Here is a 23934-nt window from a genome sequence, read left to right on the forward strand (position 1 = left end):
CCTGGTCAAAGCAAGAGAGGGGCAATTACCAGGTAATTTCTGCATTCTCAGAGAAAGCCCTAAACAAAGAAAGTTCAAAATCCCAAGCATCATAACTGGGAACACTTCATGCCTTGTTAAGAAAGGAAAAGTCTAACAACAATTCTGTGTGGAAGAAAAAAAAGCAGCAGTAGCCAAGAAGTTGTTGCTGGACATATCCAGTTTGTGTCACATGAGTAGACTTACATAAACTGAAAAGTAATTTGGCTTCTTTGCATGCCAAATCCCAACCCAGGTATTCTTAGGGTGTTCCTCCCCACAGCCACAGGCTGAATTAGCTTCTGGTACCATGGTTTGCTTATATGAGAAAAGCCTGTAGGGAAGAGTTAGCTGCTAAAACTCCACTTGAGATAGAAAGGTCACAATAACAGCCCACTGTTCACCACAGATGGAATTACAGAACAAGGAAGCAAACTGAAGTTGTCAGTAAAACCCAAAATTGTGATGCTCATGTGTTCAGAGACTGCACATGTTAGTACAATTGGTTTGTATCACAAACAAAGCCAGCATCATATCACAGTCAGACATGACCTCAACCAAATAACAGTGTAAGGATGCAGATTTGGTCATCACATCTCCTTTCTGTCCACTAATTAAAATCAGCTTGTCAGGTAACATATTTGCCTCCCAAATGAGTAATTTTCTCTCAATTAAAAAAAAAAATAGAAAAACCATGATCATAGCTTGGGCAACATGCATAATCAGAAATGCTTATCACACGCATCAAGAATAGGTTTCAGTTCTTAAAAATTGGAAGCAGCAGGGCAACAATGAAGTTTATACCAGACACAGGACTTTTTAGGATATAGATAAGACTGTAAACTAATGAGAGGCTTGGCAATTAAGTACCTTATGATATTAAAATAAGAAACCCCACACAGCATGCTCAGAGATGTGCATTTTACAAAAGCATTGACGTTTTTCAGTGAGACAAGATTTGTTATTTCTTTGAATATGATGGCTCACCAGTTGAAAATGATGGCTCAACAGCTGGTCACAGTCAAAAAAACACAATGGAACATCAAAGAACATTACAAAAGACCTTGAGCACAAAATGCTAGATAAATACATGTCAAAAATACTAGGTAAACACTTGTGTGCACAGTTGGTGTATCATTGCCTTTAAAATACCTCCAAGATAATCATATTAACCAAAAAGCTTCAAGTGTTTGTTTCTTGGTGCCTGATAACATCCATATCCAGGCACCAACACCCAGCCTTCCACTTGGTAGGATCAGGATCAAAATTCAGCTCCTGGGCACTCTTTACTGGGTTGAAACTTCAGTGGCAGAGTGGTTGATAGTGAAAGCCATCTGCTGAGCTCCCAGGCACTCAGAAAATAAACCTACCACCCATTTTTATAATTTAATATAGCCTTTATCAGCTCAGACACGCATCTGCTGTTGCTTTATAAACTTTACACCACTGTTACTTCTATTGCCATTACTCCCATTTGTGGCTTGTGCTACTCCCAGTGCTGACACAGCTCTTGGTGCTTGGGACATCAGACCAGGACCAGAGCAAACATTCAAGCACAATGAAAGACTTCTGAGTACCTTCTGCACCCCACCTGTGTTCAAATGGGGGTCACAACAGTGTCAGCTTGGGGTTCACTCTTGCAATGTCCAGTGTCACGTATTTAAACAAAAAACATCAATAAAGCCACTCATTTTTAAGCCTGTGTTTAAATGGTATGCTGAATTTGGGTCAGCATGCTAAAGCTTGAAGGAATCCAGTCCAAAACTTGGCTTTACATTTAAAGGACTAGCTTTAAGAGTCATTTTCTAACTTCAAACCCAGTTCTAGGAATGAATGTCTGTGGTACCAGGATTTCTGAGGATCACCTTGACACAAACAGCACTCCCTCTTTCCTGGCTCTGCTCTGGAGAAGCAATGTTCCCACCACAGGTTTATGCCCAGAAACTTCTCTAAGGAGCAGTCACCCACCCAGCACTGCCTACCTAAACACACAACCTGGGTCTTTTTCACTGTTACATTCTCAGACAGGTGAAGCAGAACAATTAAACACAATGTTAACATATCCACTGAAATGCTAAATTTAAGACTTGGACACATTCCTGCAGGAATGCTAATTTTAAAACTTGGAAATGTTCCTATCTGCTTCCTTCCACTTCAAAACACAGGGATTTCACTAGGTCTGACCCTTTGGCAGTGCTCCATGTAAGTGGCACAGATTTGCCTACCTAACAAAGCCCTTTTGTTTCCCACAGCTGTGAAATTCTGCTGCTCTGTAACATTTGTGTTTCCCAGGTTACCTTGGCACCAAGCTGTGATTAAATGTCTGCAAAGGGTTTTTAACTCCATCTTTGGAGGAATGTGACCACAAGGAAGAACGATGGCTTCCAGTGAGTGCCCCATGCTAGCAAGAACAATGCTCAAAATCAGCTTCAAATGTCCACAAAGCTTCTGGGATGTCTGTGGTTGAACAGGGAGCTGCATTCTCTGTTCTGCTCTGCTCCTGGCTGCATCATGTTTGTATTTCTTCCATTTCCCTTCCTCATGTTCAGCTCTATCATCTAATAAAAAGGAAGATAGAAAGTTGACAGAACTTTTCAAAATAATCAGTTTTAAGGATCACTTGTATTTGAAGAAACTTTCCATTTTGGAGCTGATTTCCTGCTCTGTGGAAGGAAATGGATCTTTTCTCACTAACTCCACAAGGACAGGAAGCAATTCCAAGCACACATACACATCTGATGTCAACAAGACACCTGGAAGTAATCAGATTGTAACTGGACTAATAAACTACTGTGGCAGAATATCCTTCCCACTTTTTGGTGGCTGCAGAAAATCCCAGGTGGTTTGAATGGGAGCAGGTCTGTGCCACATAGAATAAATTAGTAGGAAATATTTGCAGGTGCTGGAGTGTTGGTCTGTGATAGTTCTACAAACTCCCTGCATGCTTTATGTAGTAGGACAACCAGGACCTATAAGCAAATAAATCAAATAAAATAACCAGGACCTGTAATAAAAAGCCTCAAGAAGTTATTGCATGGACACTGAAGACAGACCTAAGGGTCCTCTGCACTGGGGCCCAACATGAGGCAGTGCCAAATTAGATGCTAAACATGAATGCATTAAACCACAGAGACACCTTGTATGACTTATATCAGCAGGGTTTTCTTTTTTTTTTTTTTTTTACCTGAGATATTTAGGGTTTTATTTCCCTAGCTGTTTAAGACATCCCAGGGCAGCAGGCAGCTGAAGTAATGATTCCTGATGACCTTTCCTTGTTAATGCTCTATGCAAATCTTAAAACATCGCCATAACACAGAATTTTTAAAAAAATGTAATTTTTAAAATTTATTGTTATTACCACAACACCCAGACCATGTCATAAACCAGGTTTCCAAAATATTGACCATCTATACTATGTAGAATAACAAATAATCTCTGCCTGAAAGGACTAATATCATTAAATAAATTTATGGAAAACTGGGACATGAAGAAGCCACAAATTTTGTCTACAGTCAATGACATTCTGACAGAAACCATGTGAGAATTCCTAGATGAAATCTGGTATCACTCAGAGTCAAATGCAAAATTCTCTCTATTTTCAGTGAAGCAGGACTGAACACATGTGTTCCTGCTTCATAGCCCTTTGCTCAAACAACTCAAACCTGGCATTTCATAAATTTTCTTATTTCTAGTCCTTGTTTTTTTGCACCAAATATATCTTTCCCATGCCTTGTGTTTATAAACTGATACTTTTATAATGTAAGTAGGATACAACTATGTGTAATTCTATTAATCTCTGTCCAAGTGATCCTTACTTAAAGTAAAAAACTTTTCACAAGGATATATCCAATATTTACACTGCAATGGTTTTCCCAACATGTCCTTCTGTGTGATGCTATTTCACTGCTTCTTGTCTTTTATCCTGCATTTCTATTGGTTCATTTAATAAGACTGGCTTTTCAGATTTCAGTTTCTTCTTTAAAGTGAGGAGAACTAGTGTGCTTGGGATGTAGGACACTCCACGTAACACTGCTGGCAGGCCAAGATAGAGCCACCTGAAATAAATAACAAGTTCCATTAAATACATGCATTTGTAAAAAAAGGGCAAAACAATTCAGCAAACATTGTTTTGTGAAGGTTACACAGCCACTCTAAAGCCTGTGCCCTGATACTTTTGGGTCTCACAGAAGATGAGAGTGTGAGAAAAGGGAATATGTCAGCCAGCAAAACGGCCTTTTACATCTTCCAATTTCAGGCAAATTATTTAGCCAGTCAAGTCAGGCACCTGGTACTCTTATGACTTTATCCATAGGGAAGAGAGAGAGTCCTGAAAGTGCTCAGACTACCTGGTTAAAATTTCTAAGTATCCTAAGAACACCCTTCCAAACCAACCTCAACACAGTATTACCAGGAATTAGTATAAGGCCACAAGTTCAAAAAGATTTTTCTTTTAAAATTGCACATCAATCCTTGAAGGACTACAAAAACATGACATGCAGTATTCTGGGCCAATTTCCAACTTGAGTAACTGTATCTTCTCCATAAAAGTCTTATTTTTTAAAATCAAGTACTGTTTCAACCATTTCCTGTTCAAAGATATTGCAGTCACCCATTGAAACTTTTTCCCACATAAGCTAACTGCTTTTCAGTATTTTTATCATAATTCAGTGTTCAGAGCTTGTCCTCATGAAAGGTTATTAGTGAATATTATGGCACCAGAACATTTCTGTTCAAAGGTTTTTACAATGTCTGTGTCAAAGGTTGCACTTTGCAAATAAAGCCAATGCCAAATAAAATTGTCATATCTCTATCACAGGAGCAGTTTGTGTGCTAGGGAGACATAAAGTGCATAAAATTACGTCTCTATGCATGCAATAATAGAGTAAGAAGGATAAATTAAAATAAAGCAGAAAACATATCTGTATGTGACAATATCATACATCCTACATGCTCCTTCTCCACCACAAGTCATAGAACCCCACTTCAAGCAAGTGGTATCTATCAATGCTCCAAAATAAATGGGAGATGGAATTCCAGCTAAAAAAAGCATTAGCAACATTTCTTTGAACAGCAATTTTCTTTTGGTTATCAGATACACCACAGAGCCTATGCTGTTTGTCACCTGCTCCATCTGTATTGTCCTCTTGCAGCACGAGCCTCGTTCTCTGCATATCTTGCGCTCCCTCTCCTTCCTTACCCACCTACCTCAGCCAAAGATTTTCTTCCCTGCTGCCTGCTGTTAAAGAATACCCACATGCAGCAGCATGGACTGTGTTTCCTATTCAGAACTCAAGGTTTTCTCTCATCAATGAGAGGCAATGCTGCCTCCAATAAACATAAACAATAAGCAAGAATGAAGGAATGTCAAATGGCTTTCCAATAAGCAGCAGATGTAGTCCTGTGTCCTGGTTTCTGTTGGAATACAGTGAATTTTCTTCCTAGCAGCTGGTACAGTGCTGTGGCTTGGATTTAATATCAGAATAATGTCCACAACACACCAATGTTTTGGTTGCTGCTTAGGAGTGCTGACATCAAGGAGTTTTCTGTGTTCGTGAGTAGCTGCACAGGAAACCAGGGGGGAGCATGGCCAGGACAGCTGGCCCAAACTGGCCAAAGGGAAATTCCATAACCTGCAGTGTCATGCTTCGTACACAGAGTGGAGAGAAGTGTCAGGGAGGGACAGATTGCTACTTGAGAGTGGATGGGTATTGGTCAACAGGCTACAAACAATTTTATTCTGCATCACTTTTCTTTCTTTTGTTTTATTCATCTCTCTATCTTTCCTACTATTATTATATTTTACTTTATTTCATTACTAAACTATTCATTTCTTAACCTGTGTGTTCTACCTAACTCTCCTCCCTATTCCATGTGGGAGGAGAATAAGTGGATGCATAGTACTTAGACCCTGACTGGGGTTAAACCAAGATACCAGCCTATTACCCAGTATTAAAAAACTGCAAACTGCAAGCAGTTCTACTTTGCCATGCTCTGAGAGCTGTAAAAAAAAAAAAAAAAAAAAAAAAAATCCTAATGGTTTCTGATCAAAGGCATTCCATAGAAGCAATGACTCCAGTGCCATGCCCATAGCCCTGATGTGATCCGTCTCTAACTCTAGGTCAGCCCTAACTCTTCTTCTGAAGTGTGTAAGATATTTTCTTACCAAATACTCTTGAGGCCAGCCCATGGATACCCACTCCAAATGACTTCTGTTCAGGCTTTAGAGACCTGCATGATAATTGCATTGTACATTTATTTGTAGAGGTGACATTAATAAGAGATGTAACCCTTTTTCTTAAATCAAGTATTAGGCCTGAACCATTTTAATAATGATCTCATTATGCTCATTAAGTGGTGTTTGCTGAAAAGTTCCTTATCTAGGACTGCCAAATCACAAAAGGAAAAGCTACTGTCAAGGTATGGTACTGAGGCCAACACAAAGTGCAGGGAAGTTGTGCCTTAATCAACATCATGTTCCTGTGATTGATAAACACACAGGTATCACACACCACTCAATATCCCAGTGCCCTGACGCAGGGGTCCTGCATTTCTTCAGGATAAAGCTGACAGCCAGAAGCAGTATCAGATTACAAAAGTGACATGACATTAAACCTTAACAGCATAGAAATGACATCAGTTTTTTCTGCTCTTCCTCCTTCTGTATGCAAACTAAACACCTTTTAATTCCCTGGAGTCATAATAAAAAGTCCAGTAGATTTCATAAGACAAGGAAATTTTACTGTACCTTATTAAGACCATGTATCCAGGCATGGCTGCTAAGGAAAAAATGAAGCTGCAGACTAATGTCAATATTAAAAAATAATGGAGCATCTTGTCACAGCTTTCATGTCCATCACACCGGCCCAGAGTTGCAGAGATGTTTGGAGAAGAAAACCCGGAGGCTGCAACACAGGTGCAGTTCTCAAATACCTATCAAAAGAGTATTTTAATCACACAGATTGTCCAAACTCAAACTCTGAGTAGCAAACCCACACTGTTGGCACCCATCTCACTGTCTCCTGCCCTTGAGTCTGTTACTCACGAGCAGCACTGCACTGTGGCCTCTCTCCCAGTCGGCCAGGCACAGGTCCAGCCACCCCCTGTATTTGGGGATAAAATTTCTATAATACCTGGTTACTTGTTTAAATCTACAGGGTAAAAGACATTATTAAGTCCATGCTATAGACTTTCATCTTGTCTGAAATGTTCTTGGGCACTCAGGTTTCCAATTGGCAACACCTTCAGAATAATTTCTCACTCTATGTTAAGCATTTAATATTCCTTTGGTTCTTAATAGAGAAGAATTCTTCTTCATTCTACTTTTTAATTTAAACTGATATTCATATGCAGTTTGAAATTTCTGGTGCTACTCAATGAATTTGTTCAAATATTTCATCTTATATATTCAATTAAATGTACATGCATGGATATTCCCCACCCTATATTGGCATAAATACTCGCCACCTACTATGTTTCATAGTTACAGTACAATAAGATGTATGCTTTACCAAACTTCTTCCAGCTCCTCTTGAGGATTTACACCCAGCCAGACACGGTGACACGTAAGTGATTCCATTGTTCCCACAAACAGGGTCCCATATTTTAAGTGGGCAATCACAATCCATGTTGCAGCTAGCCAGTAGAGTATTTTCTGCATATGAAACTTGATCTATTCTGAAACACATTTAGAAGATGAATAAATATTTCAGTAATGAGATACCCACAGTAACCCTCTGCAATGCTTAAGATTCTATTCTGGCTCAAGTGTTGTATCAGGACCCAATCCTACATGTTCCTGCCCTGAAGTCATGCCTTTCAGTCTTTCTATAGGACACTAAATTGTATTATATTACATTAATACTATAAATGAATAGCTTTTTTCTCGTCTATGAAAATGATGACAAAGCTTTTTTCTCATCTATGGCATGTATGCTCTTAATTGTCCATAAGTGTTGCATCTACACCTCCATGTACATTTTACAGACACACAGCACAACCTGCTCTAGTGGAAGATGTCCCTGCCCATGGCAGGGAGGTTGGAAATAGCGGCTCTTTAAGAACTCTTCCAACCCAAACCATTCTATGATTCCCAGTGATCAATGGCAGGCTTCAAATCAAGAAACTGCAGATAAAATATCCTCTGATAACTTGATAGTAATCAAATTAGAGTAAACCAGTGTAAGATCAAGAAGGGGATTTTTTCCTCTCTTATTCTGAAATTGCCCTCACGTATACCTGATTTGACCAACAATTTTTATTTTCACCTGCAGTTACATTGCTTCACTAATTGTATCAGTAAAAGAATTAATATGGACATGCAATTGCATGAGTCTTGATGAGGATATCTTTTTAAATACACTTTTGATGTTTGAAACAGGCATAACAGACCTACTGTTTAATGCAGGTAAAAAGCCTTGAGAATTTAGAATAGGGAACTGAAATTGAACTCCTGGCTGATTCTTGACAAGAAAAATCATCCTGGTGTCTTAAGACTGAAGTCCTGCTGAGTCCCAAAGAACATACCCTTGATAGGAAACTGTTAGACCAGCAACTGGTGAGGTATCACAGACAGTCCAATAGGCAGCAAAGTAGAGAAGGTATTCCAGTAAAGATACCCAAAATGCTATGTTCGCAGCCTGATAGAGATTAATCTTGAATTTCTTCATGAATAAGCCGCCAGAAAAATACCCAACGCATAGAACTGGCAAGTTGTAAACACCTAGTTAAACAAGTGAAACTTCCATGTTAAAACAAAGGAGACCATCAAAGCGACTCTACTACAGGGCAGCTAGAGAAGGAGCCACTATAGCTGCTGTAAGGGAAGGTTGTGTTTGGCAATGACTCAAAGAGGGCCTGGGACTGAATAATTTAAGTCCAATCAGAAATGGGTCTCTGCTAATTTCCTTTCACACCCAAAACCTCTGCCAAAGTCAACAGCAGGTGAGAACTGCTTGGGGAGTGAGCTACAGGGTAGGGCCAAAATGATTAATTGGAAAATGGCAATCTAGAGTTGCACTCTTGGTACAACTAAAAAAAAGACCAAAAAAATTATATGGTTTCAATCCAGCTTCTCCAGCTGACTGAGAAACTCAACAGAAAGATCTGTACACATCTTAATTAAGTGCACATCTTAATTAAGGTACATCTTAATGCATTCTAAGCATGACAGAAAGGAGGAACAGACTTTCAGTTTTGAGATGAGATTATTGAATATGCTCTCACACTGTTTTGATGATTGATGCTTAAAAGAGGAAAATTCTGACTGAAAGACACGTTGGAAGTGGTTTTACACAAACATCAAATGGCTGAGTTTCGTATCAGCTGAATTTTCTGAGCCAATCCAAAAGATGGGAATTAGATAATAAAATCGTGCACAAAAACTTAGATCTTCAGGAGAAAATGCATTAACATTTAGAAATGCTTTTTAATGTGACATCCCTCACCTGTAGAAGCATTTAACCTTAGTATGCATATGTAAATACACATGAACATATATATATATATAAAATAGAGATAATTTGAATAGAGACATCACTAATTGATAGAATAAAGCAAAATGCAAACATACCAATTAAAAAGATGGCATCTGATGCAGATTTTCCAAACTGCTGTTCCAAATATTTGGGCATGAAGGATATCATGCCATCAAAGGCACTGAACTGCAACACAGTTATGCATATAAATAACATATACACAGGGTTGTGGAACAGAGCCTTGAGGAAGGGGATGAAATCTGCAATGAAATAATGCCATGAGTTAGTGTGATGCCTTATGAAAAGAATGACCAATTGCTCAGCATGTCTGTGGGGGAAATAGGGGAACAGAAATGGTCCTGAACTGGATCAGGCTAAATCTGAGACCTGAGCACTGATTTTGGGGTTTGCTGCTGGGGCAGAGGAGGCCTGAAAAGAGCTGTGAACACAGTTATTCCCACCATCCTCTCAAAATCTGTATCAGCCAGTTTTCAGCCATGTTAGCACCTGAGAAACTGATTTACACAGGTCTTTTCTCTGAGTAATGCCCATTAAGTCAGGATTTGAACCATAAGAAAAGACCCACAATTTCCCTTTGCCTAGTGTTCTCTGTTAATCAGTGTGCTGAGCTATTGTCAAGAAACTCTGCAGATAAACATAAGCATCTACGAAACAATGAAAGTGGGCACCACTTAGGAGGGGTGTATACATTCCAGAGCTAAGCAAGTAACTTATTAAAAGAAGATCTGTATGCAAATCTTTCAAAAATTAGTCAAGTATTAGAAACACTATAAATAGGCTGCATTATTTACAGATGCAGTGACATTTTTGATCAGAGCTTCTTAAGGAAATGTTATTGTTATTAAATTAATTTTATGTTTTTTTAACTAGAAAAACATCAAGTTTCAACTTGAAATCCCTGATGGTTAAAAAGTTGTCTGAATATGTCCTGGTCAATAGGCTGCAAGTGGTTGAACAGGGGTTGGACCAGGTGACCTCCAGAAGTCCCTTGCAACTACAACTATCCTGTGGAATGAAAAGCTTCTATATTCAGGATATTCAGGAACAGTGAGCATCCCCACCAACACAGGGAGGGAATGGCCATGAAAACACAGCTCTGAAGGGACTCTGGAGCACTAAGGACCCACATCTGAGCTGGGAGAACAGTTTTTTAGTCATGGATTCATTTAAGGCTAGGTGACAGCTCTGTTTATCAAAATGCAGCTGCAATATCAGCCAAGACCTATTGCAGAATCCAGCAGGAAACAGCACAGAGTGGAGCTGCCACTTGGCACTTGCTTGCTGAAAATGTCAGAGGGCCCTGAGCAGGACAGGCTACTCTGAAGATCATAGCCTTTGACATAGTTTATTCATTTACATTTCCAACCAGGAAATGTAGGAAGGATTTTTCCTTCAAAAAAGGAAGGAAAAAAATACCCTTCTACAAATCCATACAATTGAAAGACAATGGATGTGAAAGCTGCTAGTGGTAACATGAATAAATGTGAATCAAATACATCTTTGTTGAGCATAATTTAATGTTTATGAGACACTTAAGCACCTGTCAATTCCCTTTTAGAGCTAGTTGGACTCAAGAAATGCACAAGATTTACGTTGGGTGCTTTTCTGCACAGTGAATGTGGGGTACAAGCAACCAGTATCTGCACCTCACCCACAGCTGGCTGAGTTGTAATATTCCTAACCAGATTTCAGAACTTCAACCCTCTCATGTGAAGAAAAGTTCTACATTCGCCTGAATTGCAGGAGGGGAAAAGGAAGGATCCAGATCCTAGATCTATGAAATCAGCTTTCTTCCTCTGCAAGGAGCCATTCTAAATTCCTGCACAAGTCTCTTGAACTACAGAGACATCAAAGCACATCATGCACTGCACATCTTGGACTCATCTATAATTACACAATACACAGAGTTCATACCTTAGGACTAAAGTTAGAAGGAAATAAAATGCAATACAACTTGCCTTTAGCAATTTCATACATGGTCTGTTTGGCTTCATTTTTATCATTTTCTTGCAATGGTGTTGCACTTTTTTCACTTGTCTCTTCAGGTTCATTGGTTTCACCTTCCTTCACAAGTGACTTGGGCAAAAACCAAAATGGTAGTGCCACGAGGAGATTGAGCAGTGCACAAATCAAAATGCCCAGCCACCATGCTCCAACCCAGCGGGCATCAGTAGCTGTTATGGTTATCTCATCTAGGATAAAACACAAACCAGACCTCTTGGATCACTTCAGAAACATCTTTGTTGTCATTTGGTGCTTTCCCAGTCATCTCTGACATAAAAGCTTTTTAATGATTCTTAAAATGAGGCTCATCAAGGAGAATATTCTCCAACCTTCTTTTCTAATGTTGCTAATTTTCTTGCAAATTTCAGTGGCTTGTATTTAATTAATTCTAGTGCTTTCCTCTGATAAGCCAGATGATACAGTTTTTCATCAAATAATTTGATTTGTGTAAGCAGATTGATTTGTGTATATATGAATTGAATATCATATACAAATCGTCCATTCTAAAGGAAACACCAACAAACTCAAGTGGGATTAACTCAATATTAGCAAGGAAACATCTTTTAGCTCTGAAACATACACCATCTACAGACTTAAAAATAAAGTTTGATATGTTCACCCCTTACCTGCAACAACTGATCCAATGTCAACAAACAGCTCTGCACAGAATGAAGCCAACAATAAACCAAGGAAGGGGCCAATTACAGTTGCTGTATGTAGACATGCTAGAGTAGGAAAAAGAGAAAACATTCTAAATTAGAACCCAGTCATAATTATCTTCTTGGAAGTGTTACATATTATTAGGACGGCTCTACTGGGAAAGCATTTGCCCCTAAAAATGGCCTAATTCCAACAAGTTTCTCTCTGGTTAAATTACAAGTTCTACAAAATTATTATTATTTTGATAAGGCAGTAATTACTGTTTGATGACTTCCTTTATTGGACTCAAGGGCATCATAATAATCCTTTCTTTTGCGTTTTTTGTTTTTTGTTTTTGGTTTTTTTTTTGTTGTTGGTTTTTTTTTTTTTTGTATGTGTGTGTGTGTTTGGAGAAGGGGAATTATGACAACAGGGTGGATTTACCCAGGTAGAAAGGTGAATTCTCTGCTTTGGAAAAATCCTCCAAATAGGAAATGCCTAAAGGCATGATGGGAGTTTCACCCATTCCTCGCACTATGTTTCCAACCATCACAACAATCCACAGCAGGGACCCAGGCACATTTTCACACTCTGTGGATAAAACAAAAAATCAGAATGAATGTTTTAGTCACAACTATTAATGAAAATCTAGAGACAAAGAATTGACCCATAGCATAAGCTTCGGTGGGTAGGCCTGTCGTACAAAAAAAAAAAATAGTAACTGGTCACAATACAGTTTTACTTCCTTTCTCTCCTTGAACTGGGACTTCTTCATCCCATAGTCTGCTTCAGATTCCACTACTCTCTCCCACTTTGTCATGCTGAAATTTCTCAGTGCAAATTCATTAACCAATAAAAACCAGCTTTGTTAGCAGCAGCTGCTTGCCTTTCTGGGTGACTGACCACAGATGAAACCCAGATCTCCTGTTTCAATGTCAGGTTGCTGTCAGTAAATGCAGGTGAAGCAATCCATATGCAGATGTGGTCACATTCAGTCCAGTTTTCACACAGGAAATGGACTCATATATATGAATATCACAGTCTTCCTTGTCCAGAAACCAATAAAGAAACAATCATCTTATTTTAATAGGCATGAGGATTTTATGGGATCTGTGTGCATATTAAATGGTTGTAAATAATTTAGATGAAAATTATTTAATAAAAAAACAGTCACCTTACCCAAGTATATTCATAGGCATGAGGATCAATGTGCATATTGAGTGGTTGTACATAATTTAGGTAAAAATTATTTACCTTTCTATACCTTTAGTTTACATTTATAAAATGGGAAAAAGTTCAGAAAGTGTCTGAAATCTTCAAGTGAAAGGTTAGTGCCAGGTGCTGTTAGATGTGCAGATTTCACTTCTTTTTGTGAAGATGCAAAAATTAACAACTGCCTTGGAAAGCTTGGAAGCTGCATCCATCACTAAATGGAGACCCAGAAAACCCCAGCACAAGGCTGTAGTTCGATGCCACCCCACTCAGCTATTAATTACAGCAGTGGGATTCAGCTTTAGCACACTTTGATGGAACTCCATTACGAAGTTTAACAATGAGCTCTGGGGTTCAGGTCACCTCACTTTTACCATCCAGCAAAGCTTCCAGCAGTCAGAGGCCCACCCACGAGGTAATCTGATCCATCCTAAGGTACAGAGCGTGAATGTCTGTCCTGGGGTGACTTCATGATGCTGTCCCCCATTGTCAGTTCTCTTTCCCCTTACAGCAAGCTCTGCAGGAGCTCAGTGGTCTCCTCTGCCCAGCTATCAAGGGAGTCTAAGGGGATGGTTCAGATGGAACACTTCCCTTTGAGGCAGCTAAAAGCCCAGGAGATTAATCCCACCCTCAGCACAAGAATTTTGTGTGTGCTCGTGAAATGGTTTCCTCTGAGCCCTTTGACTTCCCAGTAGTTCCTTTACATGCACATTGCTAGTGCACATACATGTTTCAGATAAGTTTTAGCCTAGTTCAAACTATTTTCTCTAAAAGGAAGTGAGATTTATGTTTTAGTTCTAGCTCTATTTCTCATTCTTTTATTTCCCACATGGTACAACAAAAAACATCCTTATGCCTCTTACCCATTGCTGAAATATGCTTCCCATCTCCTCATGGTATCAGAGAATTTCAAATTAAAAAGAGGAATAATTGTGAGAACAACCTGGTGTTATACTATCCCAAAGTGGACTGCCAGAGATATTCATTGAACTGCCAGGATAATGTGAAAACTACATGAAAGAAATGTTTTAGCTCTGGAGTCACAGACCAAAGAAACACAAAGTCCAGGAAACTTCCTGACCTGTAGTTCATAGGTCTTCAAAAAGTACTGGTCAAAAGCAGAACCCTGAATTTATTTATTTAGACACTATAGACACAGAAAAAAAAATATTAACAGACATAGGAAAAGTCAACCTGTTGATGGTTCCTCTGTAGGCAAAGAGGACAAGTTTTGATTAACAAGGCACAGAGGCATCACTGAAACATTTTCCCGTTGTGAAATGCTGCTTTCAATATGATACCTGTTGGAAACAAAGAACATTTGTCTGTGCTGGAGTAATGGAGCTACCTATAAGAGTGTGCAGCTGTAGAAAGAAGGGAATCCATGTCAAAAGTTAACAGAGGGTGCTGCCAAGGCTGTCAGAGCCATTCCACACTGCACACAACAAGACTGAAGGACCAAAAAATACCCTGCTGATTAAAGCCTGCACAAGCTTACATTGTTATTTCTTTTAAGCCAAGCAAAAAATAATTTAAAAGCAGTTAAAGGATCATTACGGTCAGTACAAAATGGTCAGTACTAAATTTGATTTTAGATATTCTTTTAGTCAGAACAGGCATCTCTGCGCTTTGGATATAAGAAATTAATTTGGCAGTGAAAATAGCTTGAGAAACATCTATTTCTTGTTCTCTGGGAGGTCTCTTTCTCTGAATAAATTCCTAGAAGTGTGAAGAAGACAGAGTCCCAGGTTTCACTCTGCATTTTTCAGGTTAAAAAAGACTTACATAACACTGTCATTTTGCTGTGACAGTTTGTGATGATTGATAATACCCAATTTAGATTATTTCATTCTTGCCGACACGGTGACCAGGTATGATCTGTCATCCAGGTTCCAGACCAGGAGATCTTTTAAAATCACAATTTCTATTGCCCATCCAAGCAGATAAGAGTTAAAAGTGACAGTATCACAACCCTGTTACTTGGGAGAGCTCATGCAAGGGGGAGCAAAAGGATGAAGGCAAAGGCAGGTGCCCAGCAGAGGGGTGACTCTCCTCAGGAGATGGTGACTGAGTTTTGAAGCCATCTCAGGGGCAAACCCAAAGAAACTGCAGTGATCATACTGCAGAGTCCATGCTTTGCAATGTCTCCCCCCATAAGCAACACCCTCAGTAGAAGGATGTATGGATTAATGTGTGAGGAAGGATCACAGAAGCTGCTGTGAGTTAAGCAAAACACTCACCTCCCAAACAGAAAATGAGGAAGTGATATCAAAAGACATCCAAAAGACAGAACTGTACAGCCCAAAGCAATTATCCTGGGTCTGTGAAGCTTTGCTCCAAAGTAACTCACAAATGCTATCAGCAGCAAGTTACCTGCAAAGAGAACCTGTGTCACCATCTACAAACCAAGGCATCCCATAATCGTTACAAATTTGAGCATGTCTTGTGAGCTCAGCTTCTGTTTCTTTTTTTGTCTTGTAAAAAGTGCCACTAGACAGGGAACTGCCTACATGGTGCAGTAATTCCCTGCTATGTATGATCTGTTTTTGAACGAGTTACATCACATGAAGAGAACATGAGAATAAAAGGCAGGATAGAAAAGAGATCACAGTGAGAGAGATTTTTGAGTGCACCTTTATAGAGGAGAAATTTCCCACTACTCCGCATAGAGATCAGGCCCAAGGACTGCAGAATCATATAGGAATATTATTAGGAATATTCCCCTTGGATAGTCTATTTGGCAATGTGTAGGGAAATAAAAAAGGGGCTTTGTAGTGAAAATAATAAACACAAGAGGACAAGCATACAAAAAAAAAGTAATATTAATTGCAGTGATTGTTTAAGAATAAAAAAGTTTTTATAAAAAAACCCCAGGTTTTTATACCTAGTACCATTTAAAAACAAAGATGTGTTAAAAATTTTCATTTTCCTCTCCTCCACTTCCACTTAGAAGCAGTTGATTTTCTCCATTTATTGCTATGCAACTAAGAAAAGAATCAAACTTCATGTTATGAATCAGGCCCTATAAAAATAGCAATTTAATCTTTTTACACCTACTAATTTTATGATCTTTTTGTCAGAAGAACAAAATCATGTCTCTGAGTGACGAGCATCATGCTCTGAAAGAAAATAATGCCTTTTTTATGTATAATTTCTAAACAGGCTGTGTTGAATCACTGGTTTGAATGACACTTAAAGATGTACATTTAAATTTATCAGTGGACAATAAAACTTACTGACAGGCAAGGTAAGGGGCACTAAAAGTAGAACTGGAAACTTCCTTTGAAAGGACAGTTGTACAGGTGCAAAACCTTAAAATATTATTGAGTTTAGGTAAGGATTCACAATCCACTCCAACCAAGTTTAATTAAAGGAAATGCAAAATGCTAAATATGACCTTCAATTCAAACAAAGTTTACATAGTTGGTTTTTTTGTTTTCTTCAGAAAGATTCAATACACATCTCATAAACAAGCTCTATTTTGTTGGCTGCTCTGTCATATCTTTTGATAGTGCAGAAATTAGCTGAACCATTTGCCCAAATTGTGCATTTAAGTGGTCCTATTAATTTCTAAGACATGAAACTGTTACATATCAGCTCAAAAGAATGAGAGTTTGCCACCATTGTCACACAGAGTAACTGAGAGCAGATGAGAGTCACTAATACATGCTCAGACCACACATTACGTTTTCAAAGAATCCAAAATATTAAAATGAAAGATTACCAATTTCAAAGCTTCCATTAATGATGCCCACTAAAGAAGCTGGGATATTAAATTGTTTCTCTATCTGTGTGTACATGCTGTTCATGTAGGCACCAGACATGGTTTTCCCAAGGAATGCAAGTGACAATGCCAGCAGAAATACCTAGGAAGGGAACAGAAGGATTCATAAACAAGTCAAAATTACATATTTATGAATATCCCTTGGTTATTTCCTCCAGTGAAGGTGTGCTTCCAGTTAAAGTGAGCAGTTCTGTTCCACTGGTGTGTGTAAATCCCATCATCTATTCTTTTCTAGAGTTATGGCTTCGCTAAACAAATAAACAATAAAAAAACAAACTAACTTTGTTCTTGATTTTCTCTAATTGACCAAGACTGTCTTCAGAAACCCCAAGTCCCATTTACCCAGCCAAGGCAACAGAGCCTGCTGCAAGGTTGCCATCTGCAGGACCTTCCCTACCCTCTGTTCACCCAAGTGACAAATTGCTTGCAGAATTAAGATCCTTTCCTTTGGCCAAATTACTCAATCCAGGATCTGCTCTCCCACCTCAGTAGAGGTCATGAAGCCAGAACAAGTAATTTTAACCAAAAGGAGTAAATAACATGTCGTTTTTACAAGACAATTAGTAGCAACTGACAGTTAAAAAGTTAAAATTAACGAGTGCAGTACTATTCAAATCCTTTTAACTTCAGGCTTCTTTATAAACCACATTTAGGAAATGAAATCAATATAATTCTTAAATACATCTACTGCAAAAGCTAAAAAGCAAAAGAAATTTATCTGAGTTTTTAATTACTATTTTTAAAAAGTTATTTTACAAGATTATCTAGCATTTCTTGACAACTTGAATTACTATTCGAGATCAACAACCAGTTTTTACTGACACATCCCAGTCAGTAAATCTTGTTTCATAGCTTTAAGAGGGAAGGGTAAATATGTTAGACTGGGGGGGATTATACAAAGTCAGCAGTGGAGCTTCAAAGCATCAATGAATCAATACCTCCATCACAGAGTGGAAAGTTCAGGGAGAGCAAAAACCAGCACAGTTATTTACAAACTTGTCTAAGGTCATTAAGGGTAAAAAAGAACAGCTTATGCATTCATTTAATCTAGGCAGTAACTTCTACCAAAATACTGTAAATTCAAGTAATCACAGTTATGTGTTCCTACAAAATCACTAAAATATTGCTGTACCTTCAGCTTGGAAATGCAGCAGAATTTGTCCTCTGCATGTGGCTTCTCAGGCTCCCTCATGTTGCCTTTTTTAATTGACACTGCTGTCTGTTTCTGAGTCTGTCAGCCATCCCATTACAGTGTTGAAAAAAGATGAGAGAAAAGAACAAAAGTTTTTGTCCCATGTTTGCAAAAAGATGATATTCCTTCTAAGACATTTTAGCATTTTCCTTAAACATTTGCAAACTGGATTGCAACAAATCCTAGAAGTTGATGGATTTTGTTCTAAATGAAGTAACTTGGTTAGAGTAGAGAGATTAATCTCTTGGCATTAAAATTAGAGGAAAACAAAATTAAACCAAAACCACCAGGCCAATTCAAGCTCTAAATGGACACAAAACAGACTCCATTCTCCTTCCCCTCCCAAGATATTAAAAAATATTCCTCTTTATTCGTCTGCCTACTTTTTCTTATCTCCATCTCAACTTAATTATTAGAGTGCTAAGCTGCCTACTTTCTTAGCATTTTACATGTATTCCAAAAATATTCTCAAAGAAGGAGCAGTATATTCCAGGGACTTGGATATACTGACCTGTAAAACCCCTGACACATCTGAGGATTTGAACAGTTAATCAAAAAGGTTTTTGCTCTATTCATTCTAAGGGCTCCATTAAATAAAAGACTCCATTAAATAAAGTTATGCAATACAGCTCCCTGAGGCCTGATGGAGCAAGCTGAAGAAAACCAGGGCAAGCCAGAGCCCTACCTGAGAGGCAGGATGGATACAGGTTAATTTCCTCTTTTTTTTGTCTGGGGTACACTTTCCAAGTGATCCTGCAGCACCTGCTCTGCTCTGTGCTTTCCACCTCATGGGTCCAGCTTGACCAGCACACCAATAGCACTCAGCTGCATTTCAAATTCTTCACCTCAGCACCCTCCTGGCCAATCTCTCAAAACATTCATTTCTACAACAATGTTAATCCTCTCAATTGTGTTTCCTAATTAACTTGATTCCTAGCAAATTCACAAGCATTAACTCCTTCTGTAGCTACCTTCTCACTTGCAGTTTTTTTATTGTTCCAGCATTCCTGGAAATACCTAGCAATTAACTGTAGGTGGTCAGCGCTTAGACAATTAGCTATGAGAGATACAGAGATTTTATTTCTGCTTTGCTCACAGATACTTCTACAAACTGTGTACAATCACAGGACTGAACTGTGCTAGTACAGCCTTTTTTTAAAATTTGAAATAAAATTTATATCCCAGGGTATCATTTATGCCTTAACTAAATACTGCTTTTCTCTGAAGCAATCAGAGATATCAAAAATCAGCAATACCAAAACATAACAGCAGTGCCGTTTATCTGTCCTCTTCTAGGAGCTGGCAAAGGGATTCTTTCCCTTTCTGTACCAGTCTCTGCATTTCACTGTCACACACAGGGAACTTCATCTGGCTAATTGCAGGTTTTCTCTCCTGGTGCTACAAGATACCAGACAGCAACCTGTTACCATTTGGCTTGGGGAATCAGACACATCACACTGCTCCTCATGCAATTACAGCAGTCAAAACAGCATTGTTTGCCTTTAATTATTCACACCTTCCCTCAGAGCACAAATTATGATCTAGAAAAAAAAAAGGCTTTTCAATAATTTTTTTTTACTGGGAAGATTATTAATATTATTAATTGAATAACAAAGTAGACAGAATCATTATTTCCAGCTCTGTTTCTGAAATTGCTTTCCCTAGTTTTATAATATTTTGTGGTCATACTTCATCAAACATTTGTGACGCCAAGACAGACTAACAGCCTAAATTATCAGAAAGACACAGGTGCATAACTCATTCAGCTCAGGTGCATTCACACCACCCTTTTAAGTCCAGGTTGGAATTTAAATTACCATTTCTGTGCCTCAAGATGAACCAAGAGTGCTCACATTCCCTTCTTCCATCTACCTGCTCTCCATTGTACACTCCTCTTGTGTATCTTGTTTGCATTCTTGAGCTCTTCAGACTCATCTGCTAACCTCTTTAGCTTAATAAACAGTCCAAAATATAGCTCTATTAAAATATAGTAATATTAAAATATGGATGCAAAAGTTTGCCATTGGGTTCTTACTGACCTCCCAGCTGTCATGTGAACACCTGCACCTGAATCGCACTCATAAGCCTGCAATGTTCACTGAAATTTCAGGGAAAGGGCAGTAAAATTCCTCCCTCTACTTCTGCATTGGACTGGTGACATATTTATGGCAGGCTGGGAAGTTGGCAATGGCACCACAACTGCCTCTTCCAGTCATCTCCAGTGTCTGAGTAAATCTCCAGGGGCAGCCAGAAGGACAGACCAGTGATCAGAAGAACCCACTCTGCACATGCAGAGATTTCTCACAGTGGGGGCAGCTCAGAGCAGCTGAGGGACACACAGCAACCAGGGTAACCTGGGCTGAACAAGGCTGGCTTAAAACCAAAGCTGATCCTTCCAGTGTGGACCAAAACAGGCTTGTTTGGTGCAGCTGACAACAGCAGGCAGGCAGCACTGAGATCACTTTGGACCCACTTGTCCCACACAAACCCATCACATTAAATCGCCTTTCACTGATGCCTCAGGTTTTAGCTTTTACGTTTTTCAGATTCTGTGCTGCTTTCGTGTGTAGTTCTAAGCTTCATATTAGGGGATGCTGAGCTCTCTTCACAGAGCAGGGAGACAAAACAATTCCTTCTCTAGCTGGGGATCAAGGACAAATGATCCAAATCTCAGGCCCAAGAGCACAAACAACGTGGGTTGGAGAGAGAAAAACAAGCAGGATGGGACTGCCTGGGCTGAAACTGGAATGGAACACTGAACTCCAAAATGCAAATGAAGCAGAACTGATCAAAGTGAGAGACCCCGTGAGCGCTCGTGCATTTTGTGCCCATTTTGGTTCATCTTGGGTGGATCCCTGGCTGGGCTCTTGTGCTGCCCAAGGTGCATCCATTGAGGAGATCCTTTTAATAAATCCCTACTTTATTCTTTAACTCCATCCAGCCTCTGATCTAGGTCAGCCTTCTCAAGGCATCATCAGTCTAGCTAACTAATAAAAAGGAAAAAAGCACCAAAATATCTGCATTTAAAGTTGATGATGTAATGTTTTGCAAGTTGCCATGCCTAACTCCCAAGAGGACATGCTACTTTCAAAGTACAATTCATCTTCCATTTAGCTCAGCTTAGTCATACAGATAAACCGACACATCTTTATTTTGTTTACAGGGTTAAAAATCACAAAACATAACAATTCAGAAAGCAATTACGGTGGCAGAATTTTTAACTAATCTCTTTTTCTGGTTGCAAAAAGCTTTTTGAAATCTTGTTTTACTAAGTACAGTTCAAACTGTTACTGAAATGCAATAACACTAATGTTAGACTGAGACAAGGGAAAATATTCTCATGGCAAAACAATTAGGTACTTACAGTTTTGAAAAGGTTTCTGGAAGAAATCACTGATATGGGTCACTTGAACTTTGACTTTAAATTTACATTGTTGAAAATTAACCAAGTATGGGGCAACTTGTGTTTTTGCCAAATTGTTTCAGCTGTGCATTTTAAGTGCTCAGATGTGACAGATGTGGACTGAGTTCTCAAAAGGAAAATTAAGCCCATCTCTTTTTTTCTTCCTTACCAAAAAAAAAAAAAAAAGCCAAGGGCTGCATCTGTGTCAGATCTCTGAGTGTGAGGTGCTGACACTCCTGTCCACTGAAGACATCCAGGGAGCACCCGCAAGCAAGAAAGGAACTCTAGGAGTGCACCTAAGTGTGTAAATTTACAGGCTGGGTGGACTTTAGGAAAGGGTGACACAGGGTGACACAGTGTCAGATGGGAAGAGGGGAATGAGATTAGGTTATTGATTACTGGACGTTGCAAAATCAGAGAGTAATTTCTCCAGGCACAAATATTTCTGGTTAACACGACAGGAAGCGATCATTTGACTTCAATTAACTCCATCGGAATTCTCATCTAAGAACCAGTAGATACAACTTCAAGCTGAGACAGGTTTCATTTGTGACTTTAAATCTCTTGTTGAAGCTTGTGTTTGTCCCCTTCCCAGAAAGAGCTATTAATGCACACCAAAATCCTACATGCCATGTCCCAGGGTGGGACTGGGATTCACAAAATCCTGAATTTCTGGTACCGTATCTTCTCAGTCCTCACACATGGGAAAAACTCAAGCAAAAAGCTCTTTACATGTTTCTGATATATGAAAAGCCTCATACTTCCTCAGAAAATACACATTTTGTTAGAGTTAGGGCACTGCTTTCTGTTTTATCTTCCTAATTGTCTCCAAATCACACCTGATGTCTGCCTGTACTGGGATTTGGCTTATGCACCTTAACAAGAAATAGAAAGTATGTTTCCCCCTATGATCCTCTAACAAAAACCTGAGGTAAATTTTTTATTCCCCCCTAAGGTGTTTCAACAGCTTTCTTGCATTTTATATTTTCTCCACTTACCCAGTGCCACTTTTAGGAAATTTAAAAATCCTCTGACAAGATAATAAGAAAAGAACCTGTGGTCTGAGCTGTGAGGATACTGCCCACAGAAATAAGCAAAATGGGGAAATAAAAGCCATTGTCCTGGAGTTTAATAAATTATTACATAAATAACCACTAAACAAACTTTACTGACATTTTAAAAAATCATATTAATATCACATGAAAGCCTGTGTAATTCTACAGTCTCTGTAACATTATTTTATTCAATGATAATTTCAGCTCAGGGCAAGAAATGTTGAAGATTCAGATCTGACAAAGGAATTACAAAAAAATAAAATAAAATTTTCCAGTCAAATAAACACCACCTTGTAGTAGGCACTTAAAAATTTCCTTTAAATACTTATCTCCATGGCAGAAAAACTAACCCAGGGGTTATTTTAAGGGGCATTTTAAGTGATTTACAATTGGTAACAGGTACATGTGCCTTGGAGAGGTAGTCCTCTCCAAGAAGAGAGGAGTAGATACGTGAAGTTATCATATGCTCATAAATGCACAGTTTCGTATTCAGCCAATCTGTGTAAAATTCAACACACAGGGAATTCAGCATTGTTATTGATTGTGGTTAATTCATGGGTAAAAAAGCATTACAGAGCGTCTATGATGTCCATACAGAATTCCCTTCTTCTCCATGGGATCTCTGCTAAAGGCCATGTTCTCACTATGTTCACTATTTCCTGCATTATCAACCTTCTGCTGGAGAAACTGAGAGACCACAAGTATTTTATCCTGTCTGGAGAGATTTTGTTTGAGGGGCAGCTCTAATCATTCCAGCGCTTCATTACAAGGAATATACCTTGAGAACATCAAGTATTTGTCCAGAATCAGGAATAACCTTTTCTTAGCAAGGAGTTGTGTTGAAGATCCTCATCCAGAGTCTCACAACAGGCATTAGAGTCAGATATTTCCAGAGAGTAATTTATCCCACTTTAAGATAGCTGTCTAAAATAAGTGGAAGAACCTCTCTGGGGGTGCTTCTTTCTTCCCTTTGATTTGGAAGTCTCAAGAGCTTAGCTTGGTCTGGATAACTAATTTTTAGACAGATAAAGATCAGGTCAGCTGCCACCTGTCTTGGTTATCTCTCTTTATGTCATTCTAGATCTACTCATCTTGGCCAAGGAACAAAAATCCTGTCAGCCAGCATCTCCCAG

At 38.9% G+C, this 23934-nt stretch overlaps 1 protein-coding gene across 2 annotated transcripts in view; it reads right to left on the reverse strand.

The window, feature by feature from the left end:
- Nucleotides 1-3336: 3336 nt before the first annotated feature.
- LOC100217663 (solute carrier organic anion transporter family member 1A2) overlaps nt 3337-23934 on the reverse strand; it is a 29916-nt gene continuing 9318 nt past the window's right edge. The window contains exons 3-16 of one of the 2 annotated variants that reach the window (XM_002197651.5): nt 18284-18382; nt 17092-17233; nt 15608-15740; nt 14562-14668; nt 12600-12746; nt 12143-12241; nt 11471-11704; nt 9587-9751; nt 8542-8737; nt 7527-7692; nt 6764-6948; nt 6182-6246; nt 4938-5055; nt 3337-4073 (exon numbers count right to left, since the gene is read on the reverse strand). In XM_002197651.5, the coding sequence (XP_002197687.5) occupies nt 3914-4073; nt 4938-5055; nt 6182-6246; nt 6764-6948; nt 7527-7692; nt 8542-8737; nt 9587-9751; nt 11471-11704; nt 12143-12241; nt 12600-12746; nt 14562-14668; nt 15608-15740; nt 17092-17233; nt 18284-18382 (2016 nt within the window). In that variant the 3' untranslated portion in view covers nt 3337-3913. The remainder of the gene's footprint in view (nt 4074-4937; nt 5056-6181; nt 6247-6763; nt 6949-7526; nt 7693-8541; nt 8738-9586; nt 9752-11470; nt 11705-12142; nt 12242-12599; nt 12747-14561; nt 14669-15607; nt 15741-17091; nt 17234-18283; nt 18383-23934) is intronic. The other variant, XM_041713623.2, reaches the window with a different exon arrangement.

This window comes from Taeniopygia guttata, chromosome 1A, assembly GCF_048771995.1.
Source record: "Taeniopygia guttata chromosome 1A, bTaeGut7.mat, whole genome shotgun sequence".
In the NCBI taxonomy this organism is placed as follows: domain Eukaryota; kingdom Metazoa; phylum Chordata; class Aves; order Passeriformes; family Estrildidae; genus Taeniopygia; species Taeniopygia guttata.